This window comes from Clytia hemisphaerica, unplaced genomic scaffold, assembly GCF_902728285.1.
Source record: "Clytia hemisphaerica strain Z4C2 unplaced genomic scaffold, Clytia hemisphaerica genome assembly, whole genome shotgun sequence".
NCBI lineage: Eukaryota > Metazoa > Cnidaria > Hydrozoa > Leptothecata > Clytiidae > Clytia > Clytia hemisphaerica.
In genome coordinates this window covers 155,068-173,803 of record NW_027103848.1, presented here as the reverse complement: position 1 = coordinate 173,803, position 18,736 = coordinate 155,068, and the positions used below count along the sequence as shown (strand labels likewise).

At 35.1% G+C, this 18,736-nt stretch overlaps 2 protein-coding genes across 2 annotated transcripts; one reads left to right on the top strand and one right to left on the bottom strand.

Moving 5' to 3' along the window:
- Nucleotides 1-2,898: 2,898 nt before the first annotated feature.
- LOC136807535 (uncharacterized) lies at nucleotides 2,899-7,947 on the top strand. Its single transcript, XM_067064116.1, has 4 exons — nucleotides 2,899-4,198; nucleotides 4,420-4,538; nucleotides 4,814-4,881; nucleotides 5,277-7,947. The coding sequence occupies exons 1-4, from the start codon at nucleotides 3,025-3,027 to the stop codon at nucleotides 5,434-5,436; spliced, it is 1,521 nt and encodes a 506-aa protein (XP_066920217.1). The 5' UTR covers nucleotides 2,899-3,024; the 3' UTR covers nucleotides 5,437-7,947.
- Nucleotides 7,767-17,462, bottom strand: LOC136807534 (uncharacterized). Its single transcript, XM_067064115.1, has 14 exons — nucleotides 17,111-17,462; nucleotides 16,471-16,659; nucleotides 15,904-16,011; nucleotides 14,870-15,106; nucleotides 14,271-14,498; nucleotides 13,790-13,966; nucleotides 13,394-13,522; nucleotides 12,844-13,110; nucleotides 12,569-12,631; nucleotides 12,177-12,338; nucleotides 11,832-12,040; nucleotides 11,399-11,551; nucleotides 10,772-11,169; nucleotides 7,767-8,664 (listed from the first exon to the last, which is right to left on the bottom strand). Exons 1-14 carry the CDS (start codon nucleotides 17,187-17,189, stop codon nucleotides 8,250-8,252), a joined length of 2,814 nt encoding a protein of 937 aa, XP_066920216.1. The 5' UTR covers nucleotides 17,190-17,462; the 3' UTR covers nucleotides 7,767-8,249.
- Between the last annotated feature and the right edge of the window lie 1,274 nt (nucleotides 17,463-18,736).

The following is an 18,736-nucleotide window of genomic DNA, read 5'->3' as shown; positions in this document are numbered from 1 at the left end:
AGTTTTGTAACAGAGTAAATAATATACAGCAAAGATGAACGAACGTTCTTAAATCTTTCTATTGTATGATATTTGTGACATCAATCGTAACTATAAATGATTTTCCCTTTCTCTTTTATTTTCATTCGTTGTTTGTTCTAACAATGCTTTTGTTTATTCCATGTGCGTTTGATCGCAGACATTTTTTATATAAAATTGAAATAGAAAGAGAAAAAAATCAAGAGTGTAAGAAAAATATAAAAATGTGAAGAAAAAAATTTTTGCGGTCGCCTGGGTGAGATTTTCTTTCGTCACCCGCATTTCCGGAAACAAGACAGTGCACAACATGGCCACACCAACCTTCATAGGGTTACGCCACCTGAAATCTCTTGTCAGCCTCCACCTTGATTTGTAAAATCTTTAAGGTGGGGGTATATACCTGCAATATTTTTAATCCTTTTTTTCATTTAATTTTAATAGAGCTTTTGATAATAGATGTCATGTTGAATAAAGCATATAGTGAGCTAACTCCTCAAATAAAAAAACAAATAAGAATGCTCCTTTTTTTGAAAACAGGGTTATTATGGTGTTCATGGAGCAAAAAGCTACAAAGGTTTGGTTCAAAAACCTGTTAGGAATGAGGATAAATTGTTAAAGTTGATAATGCACGTTTTTATTGTACAAGAACATCCAAAATGTTTGAATATTTCAGATATTCTTAGCTTTTTAAGTTTTCAGCCTAAAAATGTGCCTAAACATGTTCTTATTTTCACCATACATACACAAATCTGAATGCAGACTGACACCAATTGATACTGAGAATGATTGAATCAGAAGGATGGCATGATTCTGGCACATACCATTCATTAGGCTAAGTACCCCAGGTCAGATGAATAATGAATATGATTTTTAATTTTTCTACTACACTCATTTATTTTAAATAAGAATTGTGCTCACAGTATCACTTCGAATAAATGCTCCGGGCGTTTATTAATTTTTTTGGATTTTAGGAGAATCTTCAACTAATGTCACTTTAATAAAGTGAATGTGAACCTTGTTTCGCCTTTTTATTTTCTTTCAGTTCAAATATGTCATTTTAGATATGTTAAAATTAGTTTGAATCCTGAAAAAAATACCATCATAACTTTAACTCAAGCTTTCATCCATGTGGTTCTCCTTTACAGCTACTTGTTTCAAATTAACGCCCTAAGATTAGGAAAATTCCTTGGCCAAACAATGTATTCTTATAAAAAAAGCTCCTATAAAAATTCTTGATAACCTATTCACATTCCAATTATTTGCTTACATGATTTTGATTGAAGGAATTTGAAATAAAATAACTAAAAAATAAAAATTGGGAGTCACTTAAAAAAACCATGTTAATTGATATCCTTACTCTTTGGTTAACCAGTTCTCTCTTTTTACTGTTCACTGGTAAAGGAAATTTGTAATAGCCAAGAGGTTAGATGGTAACCTCATCAATATTCGATTTCCTAACATGGGACACAGTCTTGTCCCTTTATGAGGTAAAGGGGGTTTAAATTTTTCAAATTTGAAGGATGATAAGGCTGGAAAATATTGATTTGATATCAGCTGACTGACTTTACCCAAATTGCCTGTTAAACTTAAAGCAGTTCTTTCTTCAAATCCAAACCTCTACCCTGGCTGTCTTGTTCTATCTAAGCGTAAAGAATCAAGAATTCCCTTCTAGCTCTTCCCAGGGTTGCCACGTCTCCTCAAATCTCCTTAGGAAATTGAAGTTTTGAATACTTTCTCCTAAAATCTCCTAAAATATATTTTACCAAGTTTTCAAAAATTCAATTTACTCTGATTATCAAATTTTCATTGCTAAATGATCCTATTCATGGCATAAATGATTGTTGACAAAAGCATTTCACTCTGTATGCTTAAAGGTCTTTAAAAACATTGTAAGTTATGAAAATTTTGTAGAATTTTCTCCTCAAAAATCCTAAAATTCTTTTAAAAAGTGTGAAAATCTCCTCAAAAATCCTAAATTTTTACCGCATAATTCTCAGTTTCTCCTAAAAAAATAGTTGAAAATCACCTAAAATCTACTATCTAAATTCTCCTAAATTTTGATCAAAACAAAATAGTGGCAACCCTGTTCCACTTTCATTTCAAAATCACCCAAATGTAAACAGAACTTTCATAAATCGTCAAAATAAAAAAAAATTCTGACCCATTGGGCTCACCTCTAAAATCTAGAATCAGCTGATGGCAAACCAACATTCTTTAAGTCCAGTCTGAAGAAGAGAAAACCATAAGTGACTTTTATTGCTTTTGCAACTTCATATCAAATGACCTGAAAATTCGATTTGCAAAACACTATATTTTGATTAAGATCTGCTTCAAGTAGTTTCTTAAACTTGAATCAAGGCATTTCGATATTGACCTATAGGGGAGCTGAAAATCTTACAAATAGGCAGAGGAAACCCCTTTCAATGCTTCATGATAGCATCATGATTGTCTGTTTTTTTATTTGAAAGATTAGATGATAAAAAAAAACATAAGATTTCACCTGTGAAATACCTGGATTTTGAAACCATTGAATTGCCTTTCAACTTTTTAACGTCAGAACTTTTTTGAGGGGGAAATTGCATCAGCCAACACCAGGGTACCTCCAACGTCCATCAGTAAAGTTAAAATCTTGAGATAAACAGAGACAATGCAGACGGTAAAAGATCTCTTGACCAGGATTGGTTCTTCAAGAATTGGGTATCTAATTTAAGGTGTCACTGTTTTACCTAGAAATCTTTTTTTCCATGGAGGAAGTATAAATTGCGCACACTTTGTAATAATAAATAATTGTACACACTTTGTGATAATAAATAAGCTTGATAAATAAATAAGAAAAGGTAGCTAAAATTAAAGGAGGGATATTATCAGTGTTTGGAAAAAATGTCCAGGAATAGAAATACCTCTTGTAGGCAAAAATCTATAGCAATTTTAATAAGACAAAAATTATCTTTTTTCAGCATTAGATAATGCTGATTGCCAATGGCATAATATACCTACAAATCAATCATGTTGGAGAATGAGTTGAACGGCTACCAAAAGCATTTCTACAAATCGAATGGATGTAAGAAGGCATTGATTCAACAAATCTCCAAGGTGAAAAAAGGCTCCAAAGTGAAATGCAGTACGGAATCACTATCTGACCCTGCAAAAGTTATTAACTTCATTAACGGTCATCAGATTAGAGACTTGCATCGTATAGCTAAGAATAACAAAACAAGGAAAGCTGATGATGTCAAAGCTTCCAATATTATAGTTCCATCAAATGAGAAGATCATGAGGAAATTGACTAAGGGAAAAGAACAGATATCATGCAAATGTCCTAACGGGTTCAAAAGGGGTAATAAAACAGCTCAAATCAATGGAGGATGTTTAAATCAGTCTTGCAAGAAACAAACTCATTTGTCACCAATAAAAAATGAACGCTCCAAACCAAGAGTAGAGAAGAATAATCATCGAAAAAAGAACATAAATGATCCTGAAGATGATAAGCCGAAAGAATATGTCCTTAGATCTTCTCAGCGCCTTCAGTATATCCACAACATGAAGAAAAGGGACATTGAAATCGACAAACCATTAGTGGATAGGATGACAAATATGTTCAATGAACCAATAGATATTAGATTAGATACAAAAAAGCTGAATATTCCTGTGTTAAACAACAATCCTCAATCTAGAGTAAATTGTGAATGGGGCGATTGTAGGCTTTCATTTATTAATGCAGAAGACCTTACAGACCATGTTGAATCATCTCACTTGGTTAGTTGTGAGGAAAGTGACAACTGTAGCTGCATGTGGAGAGATTGCAAGTTTTTGAATCAATCGTGTTCTTTTAAATGGCTATCAAAGCATGTTTTACGACATTGCGATTTGAAGCCATTTAAATGTGTTATTCTTGGTTGCGATATGACATTTAGTACACAGAATGGACTAGCAAGACATGTCCCAACACATTTTAATGAAAGTCGCGTTAGACGTGCTTGTGTCTTAACACATGAAGCAGCTAGGAAGGAAGAATTAAATAAAACTAAAAGACAATTAAGTGCAACTTTGAGTACTTGTTCAGAATCAAGTAGTGGTACATTTTGTAGTAGTGGTAGCAGCAGTCTGGGTGAAGAGATCATTTTTGACAACGCCTCAATACCAAACGTATCAGTTGGCAAACATACAGATTTTCGTGAAAGTAAGTCCGAAGCATTTCTCATAAAGATGGAATTTCGCTTTATTATTGTTTGTTCTCGTTTTACAAAATAAATCGCAATAGGCAATCAAAATAATGTCTCCTGGAACAGTTCCATCTGTTTCTTATTTAATTACTGTTTGTTTTTTGCGATATTACTCAACTCTGCCTGAGAGATTGTTGACGTCATAAAATTCACTTTTTGCATATTTTCATGTTCTCAGATCATCATACGTTCACGACCAAGACATACAATTATGTGAAAAAGAAGATTCAAAAATCCACCTTTGATCCCTCTACCAATTCTGGATATTTAGATAAAGCTTTTCGTATTGACCACAAGGTAAGTGTATTTAGAATATTCCTTATGAGATTTGGTAGCGTAGAGAGGTAATTAAAACTTTTTTGTATTGCCAGAATTAATTGTTAATTGTTACAGTTAAGGGAGGTAAAATGTATGTGTTTTTTTTGTTCATTATGATAAGAATTAACTTGAGAGATATTTTCGATGCTCTATTATGCTTCTAATTCTAAGTGAATACTTTCTATGTTTTCCTGAAAAACCAGGAGATTGAAATTGTATTATTTTTGTTACCTTGGCTCCATTTTTTTCCTTAGGTGATAGGAAGGAGGTCCGGTAGTAATGGTACAACCGAAATGTTATTGACCCCTTCACTCAATAATTTGTGAGTTAGACTTTAATGGTATTATTGCGCATATTGTTTTTGCATTCATTTCCAATGTGTTGTTTCTTTCACACCTCTTCACTTTTCACACTGTCCATCATCACTTAAATGACAGTTTTCAAACAATCTATTGTTTGTAAGTCGTGAATCAGTCTTTCACCTTGTAACTAACTATAGGGATTTTATGTCTTCAATTGAGCTCAATTTATTTTTCATTAAATACCTCTGAATACCTAATACAGTTATGTTTCCAAAAAGTATTGTAGTGGAAAGTGTAGTAATAAGTAGTTCGTTTGTCCAAATAGAAATTTTGACTCCCTTAGCTGGAAAGAAACGTACGAGCTTTTCTAAACCTGAACACCCTCTTTAACCAGTAAAATCATCTTTATTTTTAGATTCCCTCGTTCTTCATTCTGGTGTGACAGCAATGAATTTCGAAAACGTAAACATTCTCACGTTGAAATCCCGATGAGGGACATGCCGGTCGATATCAAAAATAAATTATACGATTCCGAACATGCTTCAAGCATTCGACGTCGCAAGAAACGAAAGTGATCCTTTTGAATTCGTGCATCTCGATTTCTCTCAATAGAACTAAATGTAAGTTTCAACTCATACATCCTTCTTATAACACCAAGTTCTATCAGATAGAGCAAGAATGGCGAAGTCTGGGTTCCCAGTGGTGAGAAAACATCTACTAGAGAATAGACTGCTTTAGAAGAAGTCAGGGAAATTCTTTCCAGGATACATTGAATTAAGTGTTTTAGCCAAGCTTATCTGTTTTAATTGACTTTTTCTCGTCCATTTTGTTAATGTTGGCCAGGAAAAACAGATTCAAAGTTTTTAGCTTGATTCAGGCAAGAACTACACTTTTATTTGAGAAATGCCAAATAAAGAAAGGTCGATTTCTTACTAAAAGCCTTTGGAAAGATTTTCTGTGGCACTACTGGAAACCCAGCCTAAAGATGCTATTGCATTTTAAAACTTAATGGTTTGTTTTGTACCATACTCGATTCTGTTAAATTATTTTCCTAGGTAGTGCAATTTTTCAAGCAATTTATTTCAATTTTTCAAGCAATTTATTTCAATTTTTCAATTTCAACAATTCCCAATTCAATTTATCCTTAGATAGGTCTATGTTAATTTTTCTAAAGCATTTTAAACAATGATGATAGTTTCTGTTGAATTTTTCCAATGCTTAAATTTAGATTTTTAACTAGATATACATTTTCACATTATTTCACTTTTTCGTAGTGTATTAGTTAGCTATGTGATGGGTTTAGGTTAGATTTTAAGCATTTTTAGAATGGTCCTTGATCTAGCCGGGTTATCTGGTTTAAGATGTTTTTTAGTAAATAGTAATTTTCTTTTGAACATTCATTTTCGGTCTTCCCAAGGCCTATATTAGAATTACTCAAAAGATGATTTAACTTGAAACATCATTGGATTGATCAAATAAAGTTGGGTGTTTTTGGAGGGATTTAGGTCTTTTTTTCACTTTATCATTCGTCTTGACAACCTATAGAATTGTTTTTGTACCACTTATTTCTTTCTTATTTTTGCTGTTATATCTTCTTCTAGAATACTTTAATTATATTACTGTCCCTTCGCCAGGCCTTCAGTGGTTTGTGTTTTTTCTCAATTATTTTTACAGTATTTTAGATAGTTCAAAATTTTAGTCAATTGTTATGACTTATGATTTGTGCATTCAAGAATTCAGTTTTTGAATTTAGTATTGTTTCAGTACTTAGATAGGCATATTGAAATCAATGCAACATTAGCACCATTCTTTTTTTATTGTACTTGAGAGCTATCGTAACCATTTTAGACGATGTTCGTAATAATTCTTTAATAGCATTAAAGTGAATGCGCACGTATATTTTTGTTGATTTAAAGTACTGTTTAAGAACTTAGAGCTAAGACTTAGACAATACTGCTTCCACTAACTTCGGCAATTCAAGTCTACCTTAATCATAAAAACCTTGTTAGAGTTAAAAGTGAAACTTGTGGTGTAGAATTCCTTATGTCCTTTTGAGGGATAGTTATTGTCTATGTCCACATTTAATGAATAATATAATATAAATTTATTGTTTCATGTACATATTTTTTGTATATTCGGATAATATTGATATGGTGTATAATTATTTTTTTTGGTTGGTAAATTTAATATTTAAGTCGGTTGGTTACTCTGGTGTAGGTTTAACAATCTGTGATACTGAGTGTTGTTGAGTGGCACTGACCACTGACCTTTATAAACGCTATCTTTGATATGAGTTTTTAGAAAAGCGGTACCCGGAAAGAAACCAGTGCAGTGCTTACAACAATGGTGCTACATTAGTAGTTTTTAATGAAAAGAGATCTAGTGCTCTCGGTGCAATTTACACCCACATTGAGAAGTGGTACCACTAAAAACTCCGATCAAAATGTATGGCTTGGTCGGGTTTTAAAAACTACCTTCAGGGATTATGAACACCATAAAGTCAGCCACGTATAAGGGTCAACTCTTGTGTTTTTAATCGCCCCGTGACGGCCTGGGTCATTGTGAAAACGAATCCTTAGAAATGAGTACGAGCTCGGACAAGACGAAAATATCTGTTTTTGTTTTCATAAATAGCACTCAAACGAGAGGAAGTAATCTGAAACCTTTTCTCCTATTTTCTTTCTCATTTAATCCTTTAACAGGAAATCTCACAAGTGAGCTCTTAAATAAGATGAGGAAATGTCTGAAGCCGATCCGCTACAAAGAAATGTCACGATTTCCTATATGATCTGCATATGCTCTAGAAATAGAGATGCCTGGATTTTCAATAGATCTTTCCTGGTATCCTTTAGGCCTTCTAGTAAACAGATTAACCAAACAAGAACCTTCCGACTTTTAGTTTGACGACGGTCCTATTTTATTGTTTGTTAGTGTTTGTTTTTTCTTTTCATAATGTAATTTACAAAACATTTTTTTAGCTTATTAATTGTTTATTCAAATTGTTTGTTAGTAATATTTATTTGAACACCAAACAAATTATTCTTTGGTTTCAGAATGTGAAAAATATTGTGAACACATTGAAATGATATTACGGCTCAATCTTGATGAACCATCGTCACCGCCAAACTTTTCAAACATTCCTGTTTGTATATTCTTTCGAGTCTCCATTCTCTTTTGTCATGTATGCCATAGAAGCTGATATAGCGGTATTTCCAGAATCTCATATGCTAATTTGGTAATCACAATACGTAAAACTTTTAATCGGGAATATCAGTACGATTTGTCTTTTGCTCTCTTTTATTTTATTTTCTCTTTGAAAGCTAGCTCCGTAAAACAAATGCTCCATTGAAATGAATCTTTCGGCACTCCTCACCTGTTCACCACTTCTTTATTTTACAGCACATTGTTTTTTATAAACATACCCAACCTCATCCAATGGTAATGCATAATTAAACATCATCAATTCATCAATAGCTCCTGAAAAATATCTATTCTCATAATAGTGTTTTCCGATACCGGCAAAATGGCCCCAATCTTGTGACAAATAGCCAGTACCATCTACTTCTTTCACCAGATGTCCATCTAAATATACTTGTGCTTTATTCTCTTGGGAATCATAAGTCGCTATTAAGTGTACCCATTGTCTTGGTTTCACTACAGCAAAAGTATCGATGTCGAATACGGTTTTCCCTAAGTGATCACGATGAAACCATTTAATTTGACCATTGATGACTGAGAAATCGTACTGATCATGCTTGTGCAACGAGCGACTTCCGATTGTGTTGAAAAGCTGGTGTCGATCCCTAAAAAAAATGAAAAAATATTTCAAGCATTTTATTAAATACAGTGGAGTCTCCATAATTCGAACACGCACGGACAACACAAATTTGTTCGAGTTGTGGAGTAAGTTTTGTAGATATTGTTAACTGAAGGGACTGTAAAACTTGTTCGAGTTAATGAGAGGTTCGAGTTAAAGAAACTCTACTGTATATCAGATGTTGTAATACAGTCATTAACAAATGTTTGAATCTGGAATGTATTTACTCTTTAGATACTTGGTGAAGGGACTTTTTTTGTCCTCTTTTCCTAACAGATAAAGTAGAATTCATTATATTAATAACATAACGTTTTATACTGAAACATCTCAAGAAGATCTCTAGAGTAAGCATGGTCTAGTGGGTTTTTTCTGACGTGCCTCCATATTTTAATCAATGTGTCATGAATATCACGAGTTTATTCGAATAATTACATAATGACAAATCCACGATGAAAGACACAAAAGTAATCAAAATGTTCCCACAGAACGCCTTTGTCATTTGACTCAATTTTCTTTCATTTTTTTTTCCAGTGCTATTAATTAATGAAACAGGAAATTGAATAAAACCACAGCCGTAATCATTGGCAAGAAAATTATAATTATAAGACATGTCGGCACATTGCTTTCGTTGCTAAGAGGGAATGACAAAATTGTTTTTTGGTTGCTAACGTCAACTTCATCAACAAAGAAGTCGAAGTAAGTGATTTCCGATTTTCTTTTTGCCTTTTGTTTCGAATTAGAAAAGGCTTTAAATTATGCAGAATTACAAGGTTTTTGTCTCTCAAGGGATGATTATTCCAGCTCAAAGTACAGAAATAATCGAATAATGTAGGCTTGAATAAGGCAAAATATCGACCGAATACTTATTATCTGCAGTACTTTTTTTAAATTGCGGAAGTCATTTTGTTTGTAATGGTTTCTTGCTTGAAGTTAAATTATCTTTTTATGACGATATCTGTCAAATAGTTAATTTTGGAAATATAACTACGTGATCTGAAAATCCATGCAAGAGCTACATACTCACGTACGTTTCCAGGCTTAATAGACTTCTGGCATCCTCAAACAGATCCGAGCTTCTTAACCTACTTGCGGTTTTGTAGGAGTTTGCGCATCAGGTGACACTTGATACACTCTCAGCTTTCTCTCAACCTGTCAAAGGTTTTCTAATTCCTAAATATCCGGTTATCAAATTTCATACATGCCTCTTGTCACGTCACTTAATTCACTTAAAAAATAATATAACAAGGTTAAGTTCCTACCATATTACTAATAAAACCGTTATTGGCACAAGTGTGAATCCAAACCATAAATTCGTATACACAAACCCACGACAGTGGTTCTGTTTCTTTTTCTAACCTTTTCTTTCGTTTTCAAACGTTGACCTATTAAATATCTATTCGTTTTTCTAAATCAATCAATCAATCTCCAGAACTGGAACCTTTATTACTCTAATGTCTGATTACTTTGAAGTTTTCTTGTCCCTTAAGCTACATGGGCCCCGTCAACGGGGGGGGGTCCATGGCCCCCTCCACTTTTTGGTAGACCATGTCATACGTTTTTAAAAGTTACTATTTTAAGCTGGTTTAAGACCAAATCAAACCACAAAAACTATTATTCTCCCCAAATAGATATCGTTTAAGGTGTTTTGAGGGTGTAAAAAGTGAAAAATTTTCTTCGTCGCCCAACCATGGTGGGCGACATTTTTTTCTAAAATGTTGGCCTCCTCACTCAAAATGGCTCGCCGGGGCCCATGAGTTAACAGTGCCCTACAAATCAGTCTCGAACAAATTTCAATTCCCCGTGCGTGTTCGAGTTATGGAGACCCCACTGTACATCCTTTTTTGAAATCTGGGACCATTAGCATTACATTACAATTTTCATTCTGTAGTCCATGCCGTGATTATTTTCAGCAAAATCTCCTCTGGACGGTGCAATTCTAATCATTCTGATTGGCTTTTGCACAAATTTGAAATTATAATAGAAAGCTGACTAAATCAACAAAACATTGCTGAGGAATGAAATTTAAAAGTCATGCTTAGACCCGGTTTTACAGAAATATCAACCGGGGACGTTGGTTACAGTAGTAGTCTTACCTATTCGTGTTAAGACGGATCCATACAGCAATGGAAATCGCATTTGCTGGTTTTTGTCGAAACTCATCCCCACTCAATTCAATATAATTCTCGGAAGTGAAGTTCAACGCGTTCCCACAATAACCTGGAACTGTGTCCATAGTCTTGGTAATTTTTCCAAAGTTCGCTAGACCTGATTGGTCATATAGTTTATCACCTTTTATGTTGTCAAAAGTGTAGTATAAATCTACTCGACGAAAATCACAAATTTGACTAAGCCGACTAATTTCAATTTGAGACAATGCTCTATTGTATATGAAAAGTTCATCAAGGATCCCTTGGAACGATCGACCCTCAAGGTAATCTCCATTTTCAGCTGTATCATAGAATTTGCCAATGCTGACACGACCTTCCCAGTCCTGGAAACACAAAGAAGAGATGAAAAACAGATGTAATTCTTTATCCGTGAATCTTGTCTACAGTCTCCATAATCTTTCAAACACTTTGTCCTTCGATTTATGACGATTTAAGGAAATGTTAGGAAATCGCGAGAATTGGAGAAACGAAAATATGTTACGGAGTCATCATTAACAAAGGGTTTAAGTTGTAGAATTACTTGTAATTGTCTGAGGTTCCAAAGAAACTTACTCCTGAAAGGGCACCAGTCCCTTCATCTGATTGGATGAGGTGACCGTTGGCATAGAGACAGGCTTTTTTACTCTCTACATCATACGTCACTCCGATATGAATCCAGACTTCTGGCTGAATGATCTTTTCTTTGGTCTCAATACTGAAGATCGTCTGAAATATTGGAATTAAAAAAAATGTTGTGCTAATATGTTATAAATGTTGTCACGTCACAAAATTACAATCTGACAATCGACAAGAAATTGGAAATCACGTACTATGACTGATTTCAACCCTAGCAAACACCAGGACCTATGTTTGAGCGAGATAGCGAGATTCGATTTCCGAATCGAGTTAGAACTTACCTCGGTCAAGTTTTCTTTATAACCCAATCAGAATGGAATGCATTGACTTTGTATTTGACTCAATTCCATGGAAAAAGAATGTCTCTTACCTCGGATTTCTCATTCCTATGAAACCATCTCATGTGGCCATCATCCGCTTCCAAATAATACATGCCATGTTTATTGACCGAAGCTTTCGGATCGATTGTTTGAAAAATCTCTTGTTGCCCAGCAACTGTATCCATGTAGACCCATAATGCAATTGTGATTCCTTTCTTTGGAATATTCTTCATGAGGTGGCCATTAAGGAGAAGATTGCCTGTTAAAATGAGCACAGAGTGTTAGATGATAAATCCTCTAACTAATTCGTGTTCTTATTCTAAAACATACTCACTGTCAATTGTTTTGTTGATTAAATGAAAATTTTTTTTCTCGGAGCCTTTAGCCAGTCTTACCTCCTTGGAATCGTAATCCATGGCCACACTTTCCAACATCTCTTGCAAGTTTGGCCATTCCGATCAAATGGCCTACATTGCTATATCCAGAATCATCAAAAACTTTGTCGCCAGCGATTCGATCGAAGGTCATATACACTAACTGTGCTTGATGTTCCAGATCTAGTGATTGTAATTGTTTAATAAATATGTATGAATTTAACGACGACCCTCTGTTCAGCAATATCACGGGTGCAATGAGGTGAAATGTACAGCTTCTTAGTTCTTATATTCTAGACGTTAGGTGCTTAAATAAAGTTCCAGCTGCTATAATTGCACCTAATATCTTGCCGCAAACAGAGTCTAACAAACAGTAAAACTAAGTAGCACGAATGTATCAGATTGAGTCTTACCTCTTTTGACTCGCACGAAGGTTGGTCTAGTTATCCTTTCTGTCGGTATAGTGCTTCGCATTCCTAGTGATACCAAACAAAGCATAAGGAAAAAATTCTCATAGAACCTGGCTGGATGATTTAATCGTTAAAAGTAAATGAGAATTAATGTTAAAATATGTTTGCAAAATGTTAGAAATGAAGAGCTGGTACTTGTTGTTTTGGTGAATTGAATTGAGAGAGAACCTAAAAAGAATTGCTTTTTGAACACATTGACGACTTCGAATAGCACTTACCATAAACGAGAACGTCGCTACATTTCATGAATATTTGTCGAATTTCCAAAGGTGACAATTCACGGTCATACATTTCAATCTCATCAAAATAATCCAAAGTTTTTATTCCGCTACTTGAGACGCCATGTTGTCCGAATGCCGCTATTCCGTCCCAGTCCTCTGAGAGGGCACCAGCACCGTTCTTTCCTTCTTTAATCTCACCATTGACGTAAATAACAGCGATTTGTTTTGTGGAATTATAAGTGGCTGCAATATGCGTCCATTCACCTACAGATAAGGTATTGTTAAAATGATTCACAATTTACTTCAGCGAAAGTTCACTGGATTTTTTTCAAGTTAAAATGCAAACAAACGCCCTTTAATATTTTCCTAGTAAAGACACTCATAGAGAACCCTGTAGGAAGTTTAAAGTTTAAACATCTCGTAGAAAGTGACAAAAATCTTTTTAAGTCGGTACATGGTAGTGTTTTCGCCCCATGAGCATTCCCGAACTAAAACTTAGAGAAGGAAGTTGGTAACATAGTTCTGAATGAAATATAAGAATGATTACCTTTAACGACGATGGGTTCAGTATGAACATTGAATATTTGTTGATCATATTCATTTCGGTGTATCCAATGCAGTGCTCCATCGTGTACGCTCAAATCATATTGCTCGTGCGTATGCATTGAATGACCGCCTAATGACAAAAAGAAGAAGGAGGTGATAGGTCGTTAAAAAGCTCTGAACCTACAAACTTCATAACCTAGTTAATTTTTATCGTATTTTGGCTGAGTAGGTAGATTTGGTTATTGAATCCTTCACCATTTAGAGTTGTTCGAAATTATCTAATCTCAAGTTTTCGACATTAGTGTCATCAAAGTGGGAATGACGTCTTATTTCTAAGAACCTCGGAAATGAGTTCCTGGACATCAATTATCGTTTTCATAGATAGAAAATGACTTACCTGTTGTAAAAAATAATTTATGAACTCCTTTATTATCTTCGAGTTTGACCCACATCAATATAGTGCAAGCATCTGTTGGCTTATTACGAAACTTTGATCCTCTCACCGACATGACATTGAGGTTTTGTTCTGTAGATGATGGCAATCCAACATCATTTCCACAAGTTCCATTGTTTCCTAATTTCGGAATAATATAACTTGATTTTGAAATTATTAGGTTTGATTGAATGAATGCTAATATCAAAATTCATTGATTCTCTCATTGGATGATTTGTAACTATCTTTTGGTAAGAAACGAAGAAAAAGTTCGTAGTAACACCCTTGCCTCAGTGACCCAGCTAAAATTCTTTGACCAGGGGGGATAAGATTAATTGATATTCAAGCACCTTTTAGGTAAACAATATCCAGTGAGTATGAGTTCTAGCTCTAGACAAAATGATGATGTGGATAATAGAACAATCAACTCACACCACCTTCTCACCTTTGATGAATTCTCCAGTAAAATAGCCATCATTTCCTTGGTAAGACTGGTCATACGTTACATTCCCTTTGATTGATTCAAAACTCATTGCCATCACTTTAGCAGACTTTAACCCTTTACAATGTTCATGTATATCTTGAATTTCTGTTGTATTCAGTGTTCGATTGAAGATGTAAAATTCATCTAAGTATCCTTTCAGCTCTCGGTCGCCTTTGAAGTTACCAATACCTTTTTGGTAAAGAAAAAGGATGTCATGGGTTTAATATTGACTGACTTCTTAACAAATATCGGAAGACATAAAACGTACAATGCCGCCTAGATTCATGGGCGATTGAGAGTTTTCAGATTTTTGAAATTAGGTTGGGCGACTTTTCGTGTGGGGGCTTGGGAAGTATTGCCCACTATGCGTTGAAATTCTCATATATCTCTAGATCGGACGAAAATATTGAGGGATATAAACAAACATGGTTGTTATAGTCAAAGTTCACTAAATAGAGATCCTCCTTGTACCTTTATGGTATTTATAAAACGCTCATTCGTCTAGAAAAACCTCAGGAAGTCTGCGTTTAACATTTCAAAATGACGATTGTTCATTATACCTGCAAATGCTCCCCAATCTTGTGATAAAGTCATTTTATCTGAAATCTCTTCTTTCACCAAATCACCATTACAAAAGATTCTACTGACACCTTCTGAACTGTATGTCACACCGATTTCATACCAAGTTTTCTGCTTGATTACACCTTGAACTGTTTCCACCGAAAATACAGTTTCGCCTTTTTCGTTTCGATGGAACCAACGGATTTTTCCGTCAATGATTTCCAAGTGATATTGACCTTTAAAGGAAAAAAGCAATTGAAATCAATTCGGATCAAGTCAGATGTATTTAAAATCGTTTGAAATTTGTTGAACGCAGATACATGCTATCAGGGCCGTTGATGTATGTTTAAAATTCAATGATTTTAGAAAAACTGTTATAATATTACTGATTTCTAAATGATTAGCCTCAATTTTTTGTCGGTGTAATTTTTGTAAAGGCTGCAATTAGTCACCAGGTAACTCACAAAGAAAATACACCCCTGTGTCAGTAACCCAGTGATTACCTAATCTGTTTTCAGATTTCAAATTTGCTCAACTAAACAGACGACGGTATTTTGGTGTTTTTACTGTCGTCGGGAAAAGTAGACGGTGATTTTGGAGACATGTCAACTTTGCTTTATGCCATCCCTTTCGATTTATCTAGAATACGTAAACTCGCTATTGAATCTATACACCCTTGTATCAGTGGCCCGGTCAGATTCGCCCGGTCGATAACCCGGTGTAAAAATCGAGTGAAAACAATGGAAATCTCCACCCGGGTAAAAAACGAGAACTTTATCAAAACCCCGACGAAATCTGATTTTTCTAAAGTGCTAAATAGCACAAACCCAGGGGAAAATCCTGACTTTTTTTGACTTTGCGCAGTATTAAAAAATTACCGATTTTCTTGACCCAGCGACTGAAATCTCTACCCCGGTAGATATTTCTCATTTCAAAGTCACCCCGGTGAACTTTTAAGACCCAATGGGTTACTGAGACAGGGGTGTATCTATGATACGGGGTGTTCAAGCAATATCACCGAAAGTCTCTTTACCTTCGCTATGCTCAGAATGATCACCAACTGTTTGGAAGATTTCATGTGATCCAATGGTGTTGTCCAAATAAATCATCAATGCAATCGTGATTCCTTCCTTCGGTAAACCTGTTATCAGAATTGGACATTAGTGTTCTTTAAAAGTTCAGACAATGTTGTTTGGGCTTGATGGTTGTTAGGTGGGCGTTGTTTTCTAGTTTCGACTAAAGTATGGACCCCGCTAACGGTGAGCTTTTTCCCGAGAAAAAATGTCATGATAGGCACCGTTAATCTACCTTTGTATTTGATCCCTCCCCTCAATTAAGTTCCTGGAGTAGCCCACCTGCTAAGAATCTTTATCCTTTCACTACACTATTGTGCTTTTCTGTAAAAAAGGGGGTTACTCTTATGCTGGCTTGGGTTGCCACATCTGGTGCAATTACATTGCAGTTCAACTACGGTACTATTGATGTGAAAATACGCATTTTATTTGTTTTAACTTTCTTAGTTAATCAATCACAGTATTTAAGAGTGAAATTAGCCATTGAAAGTGTGTGATTGGTAGAGGTTTCAGTGTAACAATCTTACCTTTGAAATCTTTTCCATTGAAAACAACTTCACCGTTTGTTAGTTGAACACACATTCCACAGCTGCCGTCCGTCTTTGTAATTGTTGCCCCATTTTCCAATGTTGCTTTATTGTTTCTTGTTGAGTCATCAAAAAGTTGTGCGCCATTGTATCGATCGAAACCAAGGTATAAACTACATGACTTATCCTCTGAAAGTGAACAACAGAAACACCACTATATTTTATACACCTAAACGACTAGCTAGCACGGATGCTAAACTTGATTCAATCTTGTGGGGAGAAGAGAGAATAGTGAATCAGGTTCAAAATGTTTCTGAAATTGGTATTTGTTACACTAGTTTTTTGATCTGCAGCTTTTATGGTAACTGTGTTCTCGATTTTTAAGACGTTTGGCGTTAGATTTCAAATGCCCCTTATTAACTGCAATTTCTTGACATCAGACGAATTGAGTGTAACGAGACCCAACAAGACACGAAAAAAGAATCGTTTTCAATAAAAAAAATCAACTTAAAGCTTGGAATATTCGCAAATTTTGACACATGAAGTCCCTGACCGGGCTAAAGCCAAAGACTTCAACAAGTCAAACTGTCAAGATTTGTGAAGCAAATTCTCTCGGGTCTGATACAATAGACAACCCTACCTCTCATGCGAACGCTATGTCCATGTATGTTACAAACCAATCCAACCAGTAACACAAAAGTTTTGAACGTCCAATCCATCGTAAACAAGCACCTTCAGTGAAAAGCAAAAGAATATAAACCCCTGTGATGGTCAACAAGTCATAAAAATCAACCATTTTTCATTTCAAGTAAATTCATGTTCTTCTTAGTCTTCTTTATTTGATTGTCACCGCGTCATCTTTATAGACCGCATAAATATTTGAAAATAAACCCCCTCTTCTCTCTTATTTTTGGAGAAATATCTTAAATGAAGGTGTTTGTTCTGGTTTCTTTATAAACAGATTTCTTTTGTTTTGGTTTATAAGTACAACCTTTTTTCACAAAGAAGAAGAAGATATTTGTTGTTGTGACCCTCCTGTTTGAATTGTTTTGTGTTACGCTTGGCTGAATGTGATAAAAAAGCAAAATTGATTTTCGCCGCAGCTATTTCTTGTATGGAAAACCTTACGTATTCATATTCAGCATAACGAGTGAAAACAAGTGCAACTACTCACAAAAGAGAATTTCTTTGTACTCACCATACCACTATTCAAGGATGAAGCTCTATATTCTTTAGTTGTTGTGTGTTCTTGTGGGTCTTTATAGTGGTTACCATGAGCATGTTCTCGATAAAAAAATCTATTCCCTAAAAAGCACTTTCACCCTCTGAAATATTCCTGAAAAAAATTAAAAGTTTTTCTCGTCCATCCTCGTTATCATCAATGTAGCAATTAAGCCGGGCCTTTTTTCATTAGACGTTATTCGACTGCATGACGGCCATTCCTGAGGAAGGGCGCAGACGTCACGTTCATCTTTGACTGAATACCGCCAGTAGGGACCTAGGAGCACTGCAGCCCATACACCGTTTGATAGCACCCATAAAGGTGGTTCACTTCCAATCTCCAATTGTAATTGGAATGACCCATGATTGTGTGACTAAATTAAAGAAAAGGAAGAGCATACTGTTTACTGCAAATAATCGTCGTCATCATCACAATACTTGTATGTACACAATAATAGCGGGGGCAACTCCACTAGTGGAATTCGTAGTATGCAGTAGGATGAGAAGTACAATCCCCTTCCCTGAGGGGGGAGAACTGACATCTGCAAACTCCAGGGTATTCTCGGGTATCCTTCTTTCTGTAACATAAATAAAGCCGGGAATTCATTAATATTCTTAATCGGTCCAAAGAATTTACTGTTTTCTGTCGTATCGTGCGTAAATGTTATAGATCGTGAGATACCTGGGAAATTTTGGTGCACTTTTCAGGCTACGGCTTACTTTCGCAGACATTTAAAGTTTGGGAAAAGTCTGTTTGTGAAAATTTGTATGTCTAACTTAGCCCCGGAAGAAGAGAGGGGTAGGCGTGTGATGCAGCCTACATGCTACAGGTCCCTACAGACCGTACATGTGTTACAAGCAGCAAGAAAGCCCGTGCCGAAAAAACGGTGGTTTGAGGGGTCCCGGTTAAAAATTAAAGTGCGTCATCACGTGATAGGGTAGTGATCTTTTTCCGAATTTTATTTTTCGCAAACTAATATTGGAAATGGTAGACTTTGCTGTGGGGAATATATTTCTTCAGAGAAAATCTGTTTTACGGAAAAAC